Source organism: Bombina bombina, chromosome 2, assembly GCF_027579735.1.
Source record: "Bombina bombina isolate aBomBom1 chromosome 2, aBomBom1.pri, whole genome shotgun sequence".
Taxonomy (NCBI): Eukaryota; Metazoa; Chordata; class Amphibia; order Anura; family Bombinatoridae; genus Bombina; species Bombina bombina.
The window spans coordinates 805874190-805892899 of NC_069500.1; the positions used below are offsets into that span (position 1 = coordinate 805874190).

Genomic DNA, 18710 nt, shown 5'->3' on the forward strand with positions numbered 1-18710 from the left:
TGAGGTCTGTAAAATGATTTCACTCAGAGCTGGAAAATTTGTGCGCATCAGGCCATAGTTGTGCCAGTATTTAGGGCCTTAAACCCACATCTCTTGAAACATTTTACTAAGACGTTCACCACTGGGCATATCATTGAGTATATAATTCAATAAGTGTCTACAGAGTACATCACAACAATACTATATAAATGATTTGGCAAATGAATCAGAATGCTGTCTAATGCAATGTTACCCAATTTTTACACACGGAGTGCAATTCAGCTAAATGCCTTGCATAATAACTGACAGCTCTGTTAACTTCCAAAAGGCACAATAACCCCATATAAGCCAGAATGTTTAATGGTATGTTTATCAGATAATACAGGCGTTCATGTGTGTAGAACGTGCAATGAACCTCTATTTCAATGGTAATAATAATTACTAAAATAAGTACCTAAACTCCATTACAGTTGTTAATTTACCACATTTTTGAAACATCAAATGTCTGCATGTAATTTAGTAAATGAACCCCTTAGTGACCAGACCATTTTTCACTTTTCTTACCATTAGGGACCAGGGCTATTTTTACATTTCTGCTGTGTTTGTGTTTAGCTGTAATTTTCCTCTTACTCATTTACTGTACCCACACATATTATATACAGTTTTACTCGTCATTAAATGGGCTTTCCAAAGATACCATTATTTTCATCATATCATAATTTACTATAAAAAAATATAAAATATGATGAAAAAATGGAAAAAACACACTTTTTCTAACTTTGACCCACAAAATCTGTTACACATTTACAACCACCAAAAAACAACCATGCTAAATAGTTTCTAAATTTTGTCCTGAGTTTAGAAATACCCAATACATGTTCTTTGCTTTTTTTGCAAGTTATAGGGCAATAAGTACAAGTAGCACTTTGCTATTTCCAAACCATTTATTTTCAAAATTAGTGATAGTTACATTGTAACACTAATATCTGTCAGGAATCCCTGAATAACCCTTCACATGTATATATTTTTATTTAGTAGACAACCAAAAGTATTGATCTAGGGCCATTTTGGTATATTTCATGCCACCATTTCACCACCAAATACGATCAAATAAAAGAAAATTGTTAACTTTTTCACAAACTTTAGATTTCTCACTGAAATTATTTACAAACAGCTTGTGCAATTATAGCACAAATGGTTGTAAATGCTTCTCTGGGATCCCCTTTGTTCAGAAATAGCAGCCATTTATGGCTTTGGCATTACTTTTTGGTAATTAGAAGGCCGCTAAATGCCGCTACGCACCACACTTGTATTATGCCCAGCAGTGCAGGGGTTAATTAGGGAGCTTGTAGGGAGCTTGTAGGGTTAATTTAAATTTAGTGTAGTGTAGAAGACAACCCAAAGTATTGATCAAGGCCCATTTTGGTATATTTCATGCCACTATTTTACCGCCAAATGCGATCAAATAAAAATAAATTGTTAGCTTTTTTTACTAACTTTAGGTTTCTCACTGAAATTATTTACAAACAGCTTGTGCAATAATGGCACAAATCGTTGTAAATGCTTCTCTAAGTTCCCCTATGTTCAGAAATAGCAGACATATATGGCTTTGGCATTGCTTTTTGGTAATTAGAAGGCCGCTAAATACTGCTGCGCACCGCACATGTATTATGTCCAGCAGAGAAGGGGTTAATTAGGTAGTTTGTAGGGTTAATTTTAGCTTTAGTGCAGAGATCAGCCTCCCACCTGACACATCCCACCCCCTGATTCCCCCTTGACCCCTCTCAAACAGCTCTCTTCCCTCCACCACCTCACAATTGTCACTGCCATCTTAAGTACTGGCAGAAAGTCTGCCAGTACTACAATATAAGTTGTTTTTTTTTAAATCTTTATATATATATATATATATATATATATATATATATAATTTCTGCAGTATAGGTTCCCCCCTAACCCCCTAACCTCCACGATCCCCCCAAACAGCTCTCTTAACCTCCCCCTCTTTCTATTTGCGGCCATCTTAGGTACTGGCAGCTGTCTGCCAGTACCCACGTTGCACTAAAATTGTGCTGTTTTATTAATTATTTTTTATATATCCATATTTTCCGTAGTGTAGCTGCCCCCTCTCAATACCCTCCCCCTCCCAGATCCCTTTTCCCAAGACTTATCCCCCCTCCCTTTCCCTTTCCCTCCTTCCGATCATTGTACTAAGTACTGTAGCGTGCGCACGCACTCTCCTGATGCCCTTGCACGCTCCGGACGCCCTCTCTGCACTGGATCAACAAATTGAAGACAGACAGGAAGTTATCCAGCGATGGGCCACCCACCCGTCTCCCTCCCACGCCACCACGATTGGCACTACTGTGGCCGATGCAGAGAGGGCCACAGAGTGGCTCTCTCTGCATTGGTTGCTAAAAAAAAGGGTATTGCAGGATGCCTCAATATCGAGGCATCACTGCAATACCCTGAAAGCGGCTGAAAGTGACCAGGCACGTCCTTGGTCACTAACTGACACTTTTGGAGAACGTGCCTGGCATGTCGTTGGTCGTTAAGGGGTTAAAGAGATAGAAAGGTCAAAATTTAATGTCCATTGGTTGCATTTCTATTTGAAATAGAAGCTTTATTGCAATATACTTCCTTTAGCAAAAATGCTTCTAGTAGAAGTTCTTACTGTTTTTCTGCGGCATACGCACATATCCTGTGTGAGCCTGTGCACCAGTAGTCAAACACCATGCCTGCTCAAAAAACTAACAGTGGTGCGTATTTTTTTCTGCAAAGACATAATTTGTGTCAAACAAGCCAACGCTGACTCTCTGCGAAGGTGTGGTGTTTGAATACTGATGCACGGCCCTCACAGGATATGCGCATATGCCACAGAAAAACAATAATGTCCTTTACTAGAAGCATTTTTTGCTAATGGAAGTATATTGCAAGTTTGACCTTTCGATCCCTTTAAAGTAGAATCTAGGCCATTCTGTGCAACCTCTGTAGAAAGTGCAAGTTCCATCACGATAAAAAGGATACTTACATTAACAAAATGTGCAGTCTTTTTATATTTAAACTGTTTGAGTCACCAGCTCCTACTGAGCATGTGCAAGAATTCCCAGAATAAACTTATATGCATTTGTGATTGGCTGATGGCTGTCACATGATACAAGAGGACTGGAAGTAGACAACTTTTAAAATTGTCAGAAAAAAAATCTACTACTCATTTGAAATTCAGACTAAGTGCTATTGCATTGTCTTGTTATCATACATTTGTTGATTATGCAAATCTACTGTGTTTACTGGTCCTTTCATATCATTTATAAATATTCTTTGTTAATTAAAATAAAATGTAGGCTTCATATACAGGCTCAATTGTAAAGAGACTATTGATTGTCATAAACACACTGATGATAAGAGAGTATACTGATTTGTAAAGAAGGCATAAACTAACAACTGCCAGATGATCTTAGATACATACTGTATGATTAGTACTAGATATTTACAGATATCATCACACACAATAAAAGTATAACTTTAAATGTGCAATAAATCCAAACAAGAGAACATGTAATGAGTTGCACTCACGCAGAAGTGATGGCTCTGTATCTCTCCTGGCCAGCCGTGTCCCAGATCTGGGCCTTTATAGTTTTGCCGTCTACTTGGATGCTCCGAGTAGCAAATTCCACCCCAATGGTGCTTTTACTCTCCAGGTTGAACTCATTGCGAGTGAAGCGAGACAGCAGATTACTCTTGCCCACACCTGAGTCTCCAATCAGCACCACTGCCAGGAGAAAATATGGAGTTAAAGGGTTCAAAACATCATCAATTAAAGCAAAGTCATGCGCCGTTCTCAGGAAACAGATAACAGCCATGATAATTAGTATTGAAAATTATGTAGCATACATCAAAAACTAAAGCTAAAATGATTGCTTTCAAATTTAATTCACATATACTTTATGACTATATTTATACTTTACTATCTATATTAACCTGGTCCCGTGCTGGATGACAACCCTAGTTGTGGGTAATGTACTAAATCATGCAGATTTAGTAATAACTCTGCAGCAAGTAACTTCTCTTTAAATAATGATCTACAAATAGTTTTTATTTAAAGCTTTTTCCACATCAGCATTCCTTTTAAAGGGATAGTAAACCCAATTTTTTTCTTTCATGATTCAGATACAGAATGCAATTTTAAGCAACTTTCTAAATTACTACTATTAATTTTTCTTCATTCTCTTGGTATCTTTATTTGAAAAAGTAGGAATGTAAGATAAAGAAAGGGCCCATTTTTGGTTCAGAACCCTGGCTAGCGCTTACTGATTGGTGGTTACAAGTTTACATTTGACTTTAGTGTCCCTTTAATATCTTAAAGAGACATCCATTATATTGCATTCAAGTAGACTACATGATGTTTCAGCTATATACTATGATTTAGTTCATTGCCCTCTCTTTCAGACGTGATCATTTTGTTTTATTGTAAATAAAACATATATTCTACTATATGTGCTATGCTCGCTTTATTGTTAAAAGCTTATCTCTATGAATTATGGGAGGTTTGGCTAGTAGAGCATTTTCTGCAAGAACAAGTTGGTTTCCAATATCACCAACATGGCTATAAAAGTCACAGCCAAACCATAAAAGTTCCCATAATTTCAATAGTTATCATTGGTAATAAAAAAATCCCCATTAATGTTAAAATACAGGAAATAACTGCTCCATGACAACAAATCCAAATGACCCTGAACGTAAAGATGACTTGCTACAATTTATATCATAAATATTTTATTTGAACATTTTGCTCATGTGCACAATACTTGCGTGCGTATGTATTTATGTTTGTCATGTAAGTGAGGGTGTGTTTTTGTTTAAAGGGACATGAAACCTTAATGAGTCAGATAGAGCATGCAAATTAAAGCAACGTTCCAGTTTGCTTAATTCTTTTTGTATCCTTTGTTGAAGGAGTAGCAAGGCACTACAGGGAGCTTGCTGAACACATCAGGTGAGCCAATGGCATGGAGCAGCTAGCTCCCAGTAGTACGTTGCTGTTACTGAGCCTACCTAGGCATTTTTTCAACACAGGATACCATCAAAGCAAATTAGATCTTTATTGAATGGTCTCTTAAAATTGCAAGCTCTATCCGACACATGACAGGTTCATTTTGGCTTTACTGTCCCTTTCATTGGATGAATATGTAGTATTACATGTGGGATGAGGAGAGTAGGCTAAGTCATGGGAACCACCAGTGGGCATAAGCAGTACTCCAGTAACCTGCTTAACTGATTGCTTTGCTTCAAAAGGTTACAAACTATGGTACTTATTGTATAGCTTAAAAATAGTAACCTCCTGAGTGACTTGTGGTGTGATTGTACTCATTGGGTGAGAGTCATTAAACATTAACAAGACCAAGAGGGCAGGCACTGGGGCAAACTTCTAGCAACATGGTCCTTAACCAGAGTGTGTGGAGACATCTAGCTGATGCCTTCAATATGCTCATTGTGATTGTTTTACAGTAGTGAGATGTCAATCATTCTATATGGCAACATCTTTAAAAAAAATAACCCTAAAGAGTTCACAGTTGAAAGTGAATTAAGGTCAAATACACTTTTAGAGAGTTAAATTGTATTTTTGTCAGAGACAGTTAAAGGGACACTGAACCCAAAAAATTTATTTCGTGATTCAGATAGAGCATGCAATTTTAAGCAACTTTCTAATTTACTCCTATTATCAATGTTTATTCGTTCTCTTGCTATCTTTATATAAAAAAAGAAAGCATCTAAGCTTTTTTCTTAGTTCAGAACTCTGGACAGCAGTTTTGGATTGGTGGATGAATTTATCCACCAATCAGCAAGGACAACCTAGGTTGTTCACCAAAAATGGGCTGGCATCTAAACTTGCATTCTTGCATTTCAAATAAAGATTCAAAGAGAATGAAGAAAATTTGATAATAGGAGTAAATTAGAAAGTTGCTTAAAATTTCATGCTCTATCTGAATCACAAAAGAAAAAAATTGAGTTCAGTGTCCCTTTAAGGGATATAAAACCCAAAACATTTATTTTATGATTCAGACAGAGCAAACAATTTTAAAAAGTTTCAAATTTGCTTCTATTATCAAGTTTGCTAGGTTCACAGGTAGGCATCTGGAGCACTACATGACAGGAAATAGTGCTGCTATCTTGTTCTCTTGCAAATTGATAACATTCTTGCAAAACTGCTGCCATATAGTGCTCTAGACACGTGCACACGCCTGAGCTTACACCTCTGCTTTTCAACAAAAGATACCAAGAGAACAAAGTCAATTTGCTAATAGAAGTAAATTAGATTATTTTTTTTTTTTTAAACTGCATGCTCTATCTGAATCATGTCCCTTTAGGACTGTTGTCATCTCAAACCACCATGTGTACAGTCTGTTTACATACTAAATAAAGCCAATGTGCATGTAAATAATGGATATCTACCTTTATTGAATGAAGGGACACCTTAACTTCCAAATGGTTTTGTTTTGTAATCAGAGCACGTTTATCCTCTTGTGTTTTACAGATCAGTAGCAGACACATATCTGAATGGTAAAGTAGAGGTCTTTTTCTTGATCCCCATCTCAGAAGAGAAAGAGTTAACTCTATATTGTTGTGGTAGTAAGTTGTATCTTGTACAGTAAAGACGGATGTTTGTTTTGCTGACTTTGCAGGGAGGGGGAAGACCTGGCTCAGGCTGATAGTGGAACCTCCGGAAGACTGTGATGATCCTATGCAACATCCTTCCCTCCACAAGTCAAATTGTCCAGCACAAACGTTATATGAGGCAACAAGGCACAACCCTGGCTGACTCACTACTGATGTATCAGCATGTTCTGCCAGGGGGCTGCTAGACATTTATACAGTAAGTCTATAAATGGGGTTCATTGTCACAGGCTCAGACAAGTAGGAAGACAGCATGTTTACATGATATAAGGCAAGAAATTGTTCTGTGGTTGTATAATGTATCAAAGTTAGAAGATTGTCTCAAACATGTTAATGAATAAATAAATGTCCAAGATAAAAACAATAAGACATACTTAAAAGGACAACATTAAATGTTCCTGATTTAGGTAGAGCATGCAAATTTAAGCAAATTTTGAATTTGCTTTGCATTCTTGGTATCCTTTGTTGAAGAGTAACGCTAGTGGGTCTTTAGGACTCTATGGCAGCAGTGTTTGCAACTTTGTATAACATCACTATAAACATTGTTGAAGACTGCTGCCAGATGGCTAAATACACATGCACGCTCCTGAGCTGATCTAGGTTTACTCTTACAAGAGAACTAAACAAAATAGGTAATAGAAGTAAATTGGAAAGTGGTTTTAAATGCCATGCTCTATCAAATTCATTTAAGTTTCATTTTGAATTGACTGGCCCTTTAATTTTCCTTTTATTCAGAACCTGACAATAAAATGTAGATGGATAGATAAACACATATTGATATGCTAGACTTATCAAACATCCAGGAGCCACAATTTAAATGCATTCTGTCTGCTTCTCTATTACTTTAAACTGAATACTGTGTTTGTTAACCAAGGAGAACATTTGTGGCACACCCTATATACTGTAATAAAAGGCCAAGTGTGTTTGTCCGAAGCTGTCATGCGCAGTAGAGACTGCGCGCGAGGACAAACACACCTGGCCTTCCAACTAACCTGGTGTTGTGTGGTGGAGTGGACATGGCCGGGCAGGTGCAGCGTGACTGGGCGTGATGTGGGCGCGGTCGGGTGTGACGCGGGCGGGGCCAGGCGTGACACGGGCGGGGCCAGATACCGGGGCCGGCTGCTAAGAGACAGAGAGCTCTAAAGAGGGGGGATAGAGAGAGCAGAAGAGGGGGATAGAGAGAGGGAGAGAGAGAGACAGCAAAACAGAGAGGGGGAGAGAGACAGCAAAAGAGAGGGAGGAGAGAGACAGCAAAAGAGACAGCACAAGAGAGGGGGGAGAGAGACAGCAAAAGAGAAGAGGGAGAGAGACAGCAAAAGAGAGGGGGGAGAGAGACAGCAAAAGAGAGGGGGAGAGAGACAGAAAAAGAGAGGGGGAGAGAGAACAAAAGAGAGGGGGGAGAGTGCACAAAAGAGGGGGGAGAGTGCACAAAAGAGAGGAGGGAGAGTGCACAAAAGAGAGGGGGAGAGAGAGCGCAAAAGAGAGGGGAAGAGAGCGCAAAAGAAAGGGAGAGAGAGCGCAAAAGAGAGGGGGAGAGAGAGCGCAAAAGAGAGAGGGAGAGAGAGTGCAAAAGAGAGGGGGGAGAGAGAGCGCAAAAAGAGAGGGGGGAGAGAGAGAGTAAAAGAGAGGGGGGAGAGAGAGAGCAAAAGAGAGGGGGAGAAAGAGAGCAAAAGAGAGGGGGGAGAAAGAGAGCAAAAGTGAGGGGGAGGAGAGAGCAAAAGAGAGGGGGAGAGAGAGAGCAAAAGAGAAGGGGGAGAGAGAGAGCAAAAGAGAGGGGGGAAAGAGACAGCAAAAGAGAGGGGGGAGAGAGACAGCAAAAGAGAGGGGGGGAGAGAGCACAAAAGAGAGGGGGAGAGAGCACAAAAGAGAGGGGGGAGAGAGCGCAAAAGAGAGGGGGAGATAGCGCAAAAGAGAGGGGGGAGAGTGCGCAAAAGAGAGGGGGAGAGTGCGCAAAAGAGAGGGGGGAGAGTGCGCAAAAGAGAGGGGGGAGAGTGCGCAAAAGAGAGGGGGAGAGTGCGCAAAAGAGAGGGGGAGATAGAGAGCAAAAGAGAGAGGGAGAGAGAGAGCAAAAGAAAGGGAGAGAGAGAGCAAAAGAGAGGGGGAGAGAGCAATAAGTATTAGTAGGAATTACTTTTCAGCCAAAGAGAATTAGCAGGGATTACTTGTCAGCCATTGAGCATCCACTTGTAATCTGGCCCTTTAAAAGATCTTGTAAAAGGTTAATCTGCATTAAAGGGGCATAATACTCATATGCTAAATCACTTGAAACTGATGCAGTATAACTGTAAAAATCTGACAAGAAAATATCACCTGAGCATCTCTATGTAAAAAAGGAAGATATTTTACTTCAAAATGTCTTCAATTCACAAAAGTAATTGGTTTGTGAACACTAATCCTTCAGATACTGTCAGATGCATGTTGAAAATGCAAAAATAAAAACAATCAGCTTCATCACTGCGGATGTCACATTTTGCTTTACTGAGATCTCATGAGATTTCATAGTAAGCTCCCTTGGACTAGCATCCTGATTGGCTGCTTAATGTCAGTTTACAATGGGATGTGGCTACTAAAGACATTTTTACACAGAGATTTTCAGGTGATATTTTAAAGGTCAGCTTTTTCCAGATATGCTGCATCACTTTCAAGTGCTTTTTAGTACAATTTCCTTTTAAAGGGACATTGAACACTTTGAGACACAAATATAAAATGTTTAATTGAATGTAGTAAAACTTTGCAATATACTTTCATTATTTATTTTGTTCCCTTCTCCTGTAATATAATTATGAATATGGTGGGCTTCCCAAATTCCTGTAAAAAGTGGAAGTGCAGACACAACTGTAATCCACACAGTCATTGGTTGTACTCTCTAGTAAGCCATTTATAACTGTCCCTAATTGGCTTTAGCAGAAAAAGAAACCTAAATTACAATATGGCAGTGTCCACTGCATTTTGAACATTAGAATGCTAATCTTATTTTTTCAATATTTTAAAAATGAATGTAATTTAAAAAAAAATTATTCTCAAGCTAATCTTTGCTCTGCATATAACATTTATCAATGATTTATTTTGTGTTTCATGTCCCTTTAAAGGGACATAAAACAGGTTGAGAGCTGTGCATATCCTAAAAGGGCTAATTAATTAAAAATAGTTTGCATAAAAAAATTGTTTAAAAATTGCTGGCAAGTATTTTAAAATAATTTTCAAAAATAATCAAAATGAATTACATAGCGTAGCTGGAGCAGCCAACTCCACCCCTCTTATCAGTGTTTAGACACAGGCATTGTATTTCACTGAGTTCACAGCTTCTAGGCATGCACCAGCAGATAAGCCCTATGCATTTTGCATTCTACCAAAAGAACAATAGATATAGATACAGTCATAGAAGGAAAAGTGTGGGGGGAGTTAGAGCTTTACAATTCAGAAACTAAAAAGAAAGGGTTAATGGCGAGGCACTGCAGTATAAATTTGCAGGTAAAGTTATTAAAGTACATATTGTATTTTGTCTCTATCCCAACTTGTTTTATGTCCCTTTAAGTGTAGGAAAGAACAAGATAAATAGCAGAGCATGTATCCCATTCTCCTGCCCTACTTTTTAAAGGGGTAAAGCAGAAGACAATTGTTCAATAGAAAACCATATCTATATAAGCATTCACTAATTATTCACATTTAGTGCTATACAGAAATCTCAATAACATAACAAAATGATACAAAAAAAACAGTGTGAGGGATATACAGATAGATGACATCATAAACTACATAAACTACTCTGGCCATCAGTCATAAACCTGTAGCCTAATGAAATAAGAAAAATATATTTTAAGTGTGTCTATCTAGGCCTGAACAATGACAGTCCATTTTCATCATACTTGTGCACCCCAAAACAGTTATATACCGGTATATCTCAAAATGTTGTTCAGCTATCTCCTATCTTTATATAGGTTCAATTTAAATGTTTGTTTCAATTTGAAGAACAATTGTACTCAAATATTTCTAACAAGCAAATGGGAGAGCAGCTTTAAAATAATAATAATACAATTAAAAAAATCACTGAAGTAGGGTGGATGAGTGCTGGGGTAATTGTACAAGGAGTGCTATTGCAATGCTTTTTTTTTACATTTATTTGCTCTATAAACATTTTATTTCCCTGTAGTGACCTAAGTGAATTATTCTTAAAAAAAAATTCTTCCTCTTTAGGACTGTCAGAGAACATCACCACCTAGTGGTCATTTTCAAAACTGCAAAACTATTTATTCCCAATTTATCTAGCAAGTGAATAAATACTAATACTGTTTTACAACTGTGCATACTCACAGCTAATCTCTTAATATAAATGCATAGACAGAAAAACTTGTTTTGGACAAATAGTTATTTTGTTTTGTCCAAGATTGGTTGGTGGAGCTGTTAATTTCAGATTCATTTTGAGATTAATTATTTTGATGTTAATGGAAATTTAACCCATATGGGGAACACCTTCGGGCCAGTAGAGCAGCAGCTGGATAGCAGTTTAAATATAAAGTTAAAGTTATAGCTAGTGCTACAATGCATTTTACCCTTAAAGGGACATAAACCCCAAACATTTTTTTACATGATTCAGATAGAGAATACAAATTTGAAAAAGTTTACAATTTATTTCTATTATCAAATTTGCTTTGTACTCTTATTATTCTTTGTTGAAGAGATATCTATAAAAGTATTGTGCATGTCTGGAGAACTACATGACAGGAAACACTGCTGCCATCTAGTGCTCTTGCTAATGTATAACATTGTTACAAAACTGCTGCCATATAGGGGTCGATTTATCAACCCCTTTGCCCACCTACGGCTTCAGGTTCTCATCAGACCGCTGCTTCCCTACACTTTCGCCACCTCTTAGATTGACAGCTCCTGCCCGCGCGTGATTGGCTGTGCGTGGGCAGGGGGCGGCGTTGCACATGTGCGCAAAAGAGCGCTTGTGTGCAATGCTGAATTCCGGCAGTGGAATTCAGCCCGCCAGAGGCGAGCTGCGGCGGACAGGGGCGCGTATGTGCGCCTCTGTCTGCCTCAGCTTGATAAATCGACCCCATAGTGCTGCAGACACCTGTACACTCCTGAACGTACCTTCCTGCTTTTCAACAAAGGATAACAAGAAAACAAAGACAATTTGATAATGGAAGTAATTTGGAAAGTTATTTAAAATTGTATGTTCTATCTGAATCATGAAAGAAAATGATTTTTTTTTGTTCCTTTAACAGCTAACTGATTAGCCCCTTCACTGCTGGTAATTTCAGAGATATGGTGAGCAGTTGCAATTAGCAACATTCTAAAGGCTGTAACACACTGCAAGCGAGCGGCGTGCAGCGTGTATATGCAGCTGTGCGCACTCAGTTTGTCCTGCCTTTTCATCTCTGAGCACTCTTCTGCGTCAGGTCGCGTAGCTGAGCCCTCAGAGATTAAATATTTGAACTTCAGAAGCAATGCGACGCAGTGTGAAGCAGCTACTTTGCCTCGCGACGCATCGCTTGCAGTGTGTTACAACCTTAATTTCCAAAAATCAATGACAAAGCCATGCATGTCTGCGATTTCTGAGCAAAAGGGGATCCAAGAGAAATGTTTCCAACCATTTGTCTTATGACTGCAGTAGTTGTGTGATAATTTTAGTTTAAAACCCAAATTATGTGAAAAAACATAACTATTTTTTTATATAGTGGTATTAAGCAGTCAAATGGTGTCATGAAATATACCAAAATGGGCCTAGATCATCACATTGGGTGCCTTTATATGTCTGGTGTAATGCTTTGTTACCCACAAGGTATGTGGCTTCACATTACTGTACACAGAGTGAGAAAGGGAAAATAAAGGACTGGGATACAGCAGTCAGGTAAAAAGAAGAACTGATACAATGCATGTGACATAGGAAGAGTTGGGGTGACACTTGAGGCCAGGTATTGGCAACTCGAGAGTGCATAGTACATTTAATGCAGCAATTCTAATAATGTAATCACTTGTGTGTTAGCAACTTATCTCCAATGCATGCTTTCCAATGTTTATTCTTTTAGAGAATAATTTACAGTGGTTTATAAAGAGAATTGTATTGATATATAATAAAAATAATCACTACATTGGTACGTCACACTTGCTAATCTCCCTCCCTGACAGATAACACTCTCTTCACCCTCCCTCCCACACACACTGCCCCCTCATAAACCCAATAGCCTCCTCTTCACCCACTCACCCTCCCTCCCTCACACACTGCCCCCTCATAACACTAACAGCCTCCTCTTCACCCACTCACCCTCCCTCCCTCACACACTGCCCCCTCATAACACTAACAGCCTCCTCTTCACCCACTCATCCTCCCTCCCTCACACACTGCCCCCTCATAACACTAACAGCCTCCTCTTCACCCACTCACCCTCCCTCCCTCACACACTGCCCCCTCATAACACTAACAGCCTCCTCTTCACCCACTCACCCTCCCTCCCTCACACACTGCCCCCTCATAAACCTAACAGCCTCCTCTTCACCCACTCACCCTCCCTCCCTCACACACTGCTCCCCTCATAACCCTAACAGCCTCCTCTTCACCCACCCAGCCTCCCTCCCTCACACACTGCCCCCCTCATAACCCTAACAGCCTCCTCTTCACCCACTCACCCTCCCTCCCTCACACACTGCCCCCTCATAACACTAACAGCCTCCTCTTCACCCACTCACCCTCCCTCCCTCACACACTGCCCCCTCATAACACTAACAGCCTCCTCTTCACCCACTCACCCTCCCTCCCTCACACACTGCCCCCTCATAACACTAACAGCCTCCTCTTCACCCACTCACCCTCCCTCCCTCACACACTGCCCCCTCATAACACTAACAGCCTCCTCTTCACCCACTCACCCTCCCTCCCTCACACACTGCCCCCTCATAACCCTAACAGCCTCCTCTTCACCCACTCACCCTCCCTCCCTCACACACTGCCCCCTCATAACACTAACAGCCTCCTCTTCACCCACTCACCCTCCCTCCCTCACACACTGCCCCCTCATAACCCTAACAGCCTCCTCTTCACCCACTCACCCTCCCTCCCTCACACACAGCCCCCTCATAACACTAACAGCCTCCTCTTCACCCACTCACCCTCCCTCCCTCACACACAGCCCCCTCATAACCCTAACAGCCTCCTCTTCACCCACCCAGCCTCCCTCCCTCACACACTGCCCCCTCATAACCCTAACAGCCTCCTCTTCACCCACTCACCCTCCCTCCCTCACACACAGCCCCCTCATAACCCTAACAGCCTCCTCTTCACCCACCCAGCCTCCCTCCCTCACACACAGCCCCCTCATAACCCTAACAGCCTCCTCTTCACCCACTCACCCTCCCTCCCTCACACACAGCCCCCTCATAACCCTAACAACCTCCTCTTCACCCACTCACCCTCCCTCCCTCACACACTGCCCCCTCATAACCCTAACAGCCTCCTCTTCACCCACTCACCCTCCCTCCCTCACACACTGCCCCCTCATAACCCTAACAGCCTCCTCTTCACCCACTCACCCTCCCTCCCTCACACACTGCCCCCTTATAACCCTAACAGCCTCCTCTTCACCCACTCACCCTCCCTCCCTCACACACAGCCCCCTCATAACACTAACAGCCTCCTCTTCACCCACTCACCCTCCCTCCCTCACACACAGCCCCCTCATAACCCTAACAGCCTCCTCTTCACCCACCCAGCCTCCCTCCCTCACACACAGCCCCCTCATAACCCTAACAGCCTCCTCTTCACCCACCCAGCCTCCCTCCCTCACACACAGCCCCCTCATAACCCTAACAGCCTCCTCTTCACCCACTCACCCTCCCTCCCTCACACACAGCCCCCTCATAACCCTAACAGCCTCCCCTTCACCCACTCACCCCTCCCTCCCTCACACACTGCCCCCTCATAACCCTAACAGCCTCCTCTTCACCCACTCACCCTCCCTCCCTCACACACTGCCCCCTCATAACACTAACAGCCTCCTCTTCACCCACTCACCCTCCCTCCCTCACACACTGCCCCCTCATAACCCTAACAGCCTCCTCTTCGCCCACTCACCCTCCCTCCCTCACACACTGCCCCCTCATAACCCTAACAGCCTCCTCTTCACCCACTCACCATCCCTCCCTCACACACTGCCCCCTCATAACACTAACAGCCTCCTCTTCACCCACTCATCCTCCCTCCCTCACACACTGCCCCCTCATAACCCTAACAGCCTACTCTTCACCCACTCACCCTCCCTCCCTCACACACTGCCCCCTCATAACCCTAACAGCCTCCTCTTCACCCACTCACCCTCCCTCCCTCGCACACTGCCCCTTCATAACCCTAACAGCCTCCTCTTCACCCACTCACCCTCCCTCCCTCACACACTGCCCCCCTCATAACCCTAACAGCCTCCTCTTCACCCACTCACCCTCCCTCCCTCACACACTGCCCCCTCATAACACTAACAGCCTCCTCTTCACCCACTCACCCTCCCTCCCTCACACACTGCCCCCTCATAACACTAACAGCCTCCTCTTCACCCACTCACCCTCCCTCCCTCACACACTGCCCCCTCATAACACTAACAGCCTCCTCTTCACCCACTCACCCTCCCTCCCTCGATCACTGCCCCCTCATAACACTAACAGCCTCCTCTTCACCCACTCACCCTCCCTCCCTCACACACTGCCCCCTCATAACACTAACAGCCTCCTCTTCACCCACTCACCCTCCCTCCCTCACACACTGCCCCCTCATAACCCTAACAGCCTCCTCTTTACCCACTCACCCTCCCTCCCTCAAACACTGCCCCCTCATAACCCTAACAGCCTCCTCTTCACCCACTCACCCTCCCTCCCTCACACACTGCCCCCTCATAACCCTAACAGCCTCCTCTTCACCCACTCACCCTCCCTCACACACTGCCCCCTCATAACACTAACAGCCTCCTCTTCACCCACTCACCCTCCCTCCCTCACACACTGCCCCCTCATAACCCTAACAGCCTCCTCTTTACCCACTCACCCTCCCTCCCTCACACACTGCCCCCTCATAACCCTAACAGCCTCCTCTTCACCCACTCACCCTCCCTCCCTCACACACTGCCCCCTCATAACCCTAACAGCCTCCTCTTCACCCACTCACCCTCCCTCCCTCACACACTGCCCCCTCATAACCCTAACAGCCTCCTCTTCACCCACTCACCCTCCCTCCCTCACACACAGCCCCCTCATAACCCTAACAGCCTCCTCTTCACCCACTCACCCTCCCTCCCTCACACACTGCCCCCTCATAACCCTAACAGCCTCCTCTTCACCCACTCACCCTCCCTCCCTCACACACTGCCCCCTCATAACACTAACAGCCTCCTCTTCACCCACTCACCCTCCCTCCCTCACACACTGCCCCCTCATAACTCTAACAGCCTCCTCTTCACCCACTCACCCTCCCTCCCTCACACACTGCCCCCTCATAACACTAACAGCCTCCTCTTCACCCACTCACCCTCCCTCCCTCACACACTGCCCCTCATAACCCTAACAGCCTCCTCTTTACCCACTCACCCTCCCTCCCTCACACACTGCCCCCTCATAACCCTAACAGCCTCCTCTTCACCCACTCACCCTCCCTCCCTCACACACTGCCCCTTCATAACCCTAACAGCCTCCTCTTCACCCACTCACGCTCCCTCCCTCACACACTGCCCCCTCATAACCCTAACAGCCTCCTCTTCACCCACTCACCCTCCCTCCCTCACACACTGCCCCCTTATAACCCTAACAGCCTCCTCTTCACCCACTCACCCTCCCTCACACACTGCCCCCTCATAACCCTAACAGCCTCCTCTTCACCCACTCACCCTCGCTCCCTCACACACTGCCCCCTCATAACCCTAACAGCCTCCTCTTCACCCACTCACCCTCCCTCCCTCACACACTGCCCCCTCATAACCCTAACAGCCTCCTCTTCACCCACTCACCCTCCCTCCCTCACACACTGCCCCCTCATAACCCTAACAGCCTCCTCTTCACCCACTCACCCTCCCTCCCTCACACACAGCCCCCTCATAACCCTAACAGCCTCCTCTTCACCCACTCACCCTCCCTCCCTCACACACTGCCCCCTCATAACCCTAACAGCCTCCTCTTCACCCACTCACCCTCCCTCCCTCACACACTGCCCCCTCATAACACTAACAGCCTCCTCTTCACCCACTCACCCTCCCTCCCTCACACACTGCCCCCTCATAACCCTAACAGCCTCCTCTTCACCCACTCACCCTCCCTCCCTCACACACTGCCCCCTCATAACCCTAACAGCCTCCTCTTCACCCACTCACCCTCCCTCCCTCACACACAGCCCCCTCATAACCCTAACAGCCTCCTCTTCACCCACTCACCCTCCCTCCCTCACACACGGCCCCCTCATAACCCTAACAGCCTCCTCTTCACCCACTCACCCTCCCTCCCTCCCTCACACACTGCCCCCTCATAACCCTAACAGCCTCCTCTTCACCCACTCACCCTCCCTCCCTCACACACAGCCCCCTCATAACCCTAACAGTCTCCTCTTCACCCACTCACCCTCCCTCCCTCACACACTGCCCCCTCATAACCCTAACAGCCTCCTCTTCACCCACTCACCCTCCCTCCCTCACACACTGCCCCCCTCATAACACTAACAGCCTCCTCTTCACCCACTCACCCTCCCTCCCTCACACACTGCCCCCTCATAACCCTAACAGCCTCCTCTTCACCCACTCACCCTCCCTCCCTCACACACTGCCCCCTCATAACACTAACAGCCTCCTCTTCACCCACTCACCCTCCCTCCCTCACACACTGCCCCCTCATAACCCTAACAGCCTCCTCTTTACCCACTCACCCTCCCTCCCTCACACACTGCCCCTTCATAACCCTAACAGCCTCCTCTTCACCCACTCACGCTCCCTCCCTCACACACTGCCCCCTCATAACCCTAACAGCCTCCTCTTCACCCACTCACCCTCCCTCCCTCACACACTGCCCCCTTATAACCCTAACAGCCTCCTCTTCACCCACTCACCCTCCCTCCCTCACACACTGCCCCCTCATAACCCTAACAGCCTCCTCTTCACCCACTCACCCTCCCTCCCTCACACACTGCCCCCTCATAACCCTAACAGCCTCCTCTTCACCCACTCACCCTCCCTCCCTCACACACTGCCCCCTCATAACACTAACAGCCTCCTCTTCACCCACTCACCCTCCCTCCCTCACACACTGCCCCCCTCATAACCCTAACAGCCTCCTCTTCACCCACTCACCCTCCCTCCCTCACACACTGCCCCCTCATAACCCTAACAGCCTCCTCTTCACCCACTCACCCTCCCTCCCTCACACACAGCCCCCTCATAACCCTAACAGCCTCCTCTTCACCCACTCACCCTCCCTCCCTCACACACTGCCCCCTCATAACCCTAACAGCCTCCTCTTCACCCACCTCACCCTCCCTCCCTCACACACTGCCCCTCATAACCCTAACAGCCTCCTCTTCACCCACTCACCCTCCCTCCCTCACACACTGCCCCCTCATAACCCTAACAGCCTCCTCTTCACCCACTCACCCTCCCTCCCTCACACACTGCCCCCTCATAACCCTAACAGCCTCCTCTTCACCCACTCACCCTCCCTCCCTCACACACTGCCCCCTCATAACCCTAACAGCCTCCTCTTCACCCACTCACCCTCCCTCCCTCACACACTGCCCCCTCATAACCCTAACAGCCTCCTCTTCACCCACTCACCCTCCCTCCCTCACACACTGCCCCCCTTCATAACCCTAACAGCCTCCTCTTCACCCACTCACCCTCCCTCCCTCACACACTGCCCCCTCATAACCCTAACAGCCTCCTCTTCACCCACTCACCCTCCCTCCCTCACACACTGCCCCCTCATAACCCTAACAGCCTCCTCTTCACCCACTCACCCTCCCTCCCTCACACACCGCCCCCTCATAACCCTAACAGCCTCCTCTTCACCCACTCACCCTCCCTCCCTCACACACTGCCCCCTCA

General features: G+C 45.0%; 1 protein-coding gene across 1 annotated transcript in view; it reads right to left on the minus strand.

Annotated features, from left to right (window-relative positions):
* LOC128648029 (ras-related protein Rab-11B-like) overlaps positions 1-18710 on the minus strand; it is a 45823-nt gene that overhangs the window by 20178 nt on the left and 6935 nt on the right. Inside the window, exon 2 of the mRNA XM_053700716.1 lies at positions 3553-3748. Within this exon, the coding sequence (XP_053556691.1) occupies positions 3553-3748 (196 nt within the window). The remainder of the gene's footprint in view (positions 1-3552; positions 3749-18710) is intronic.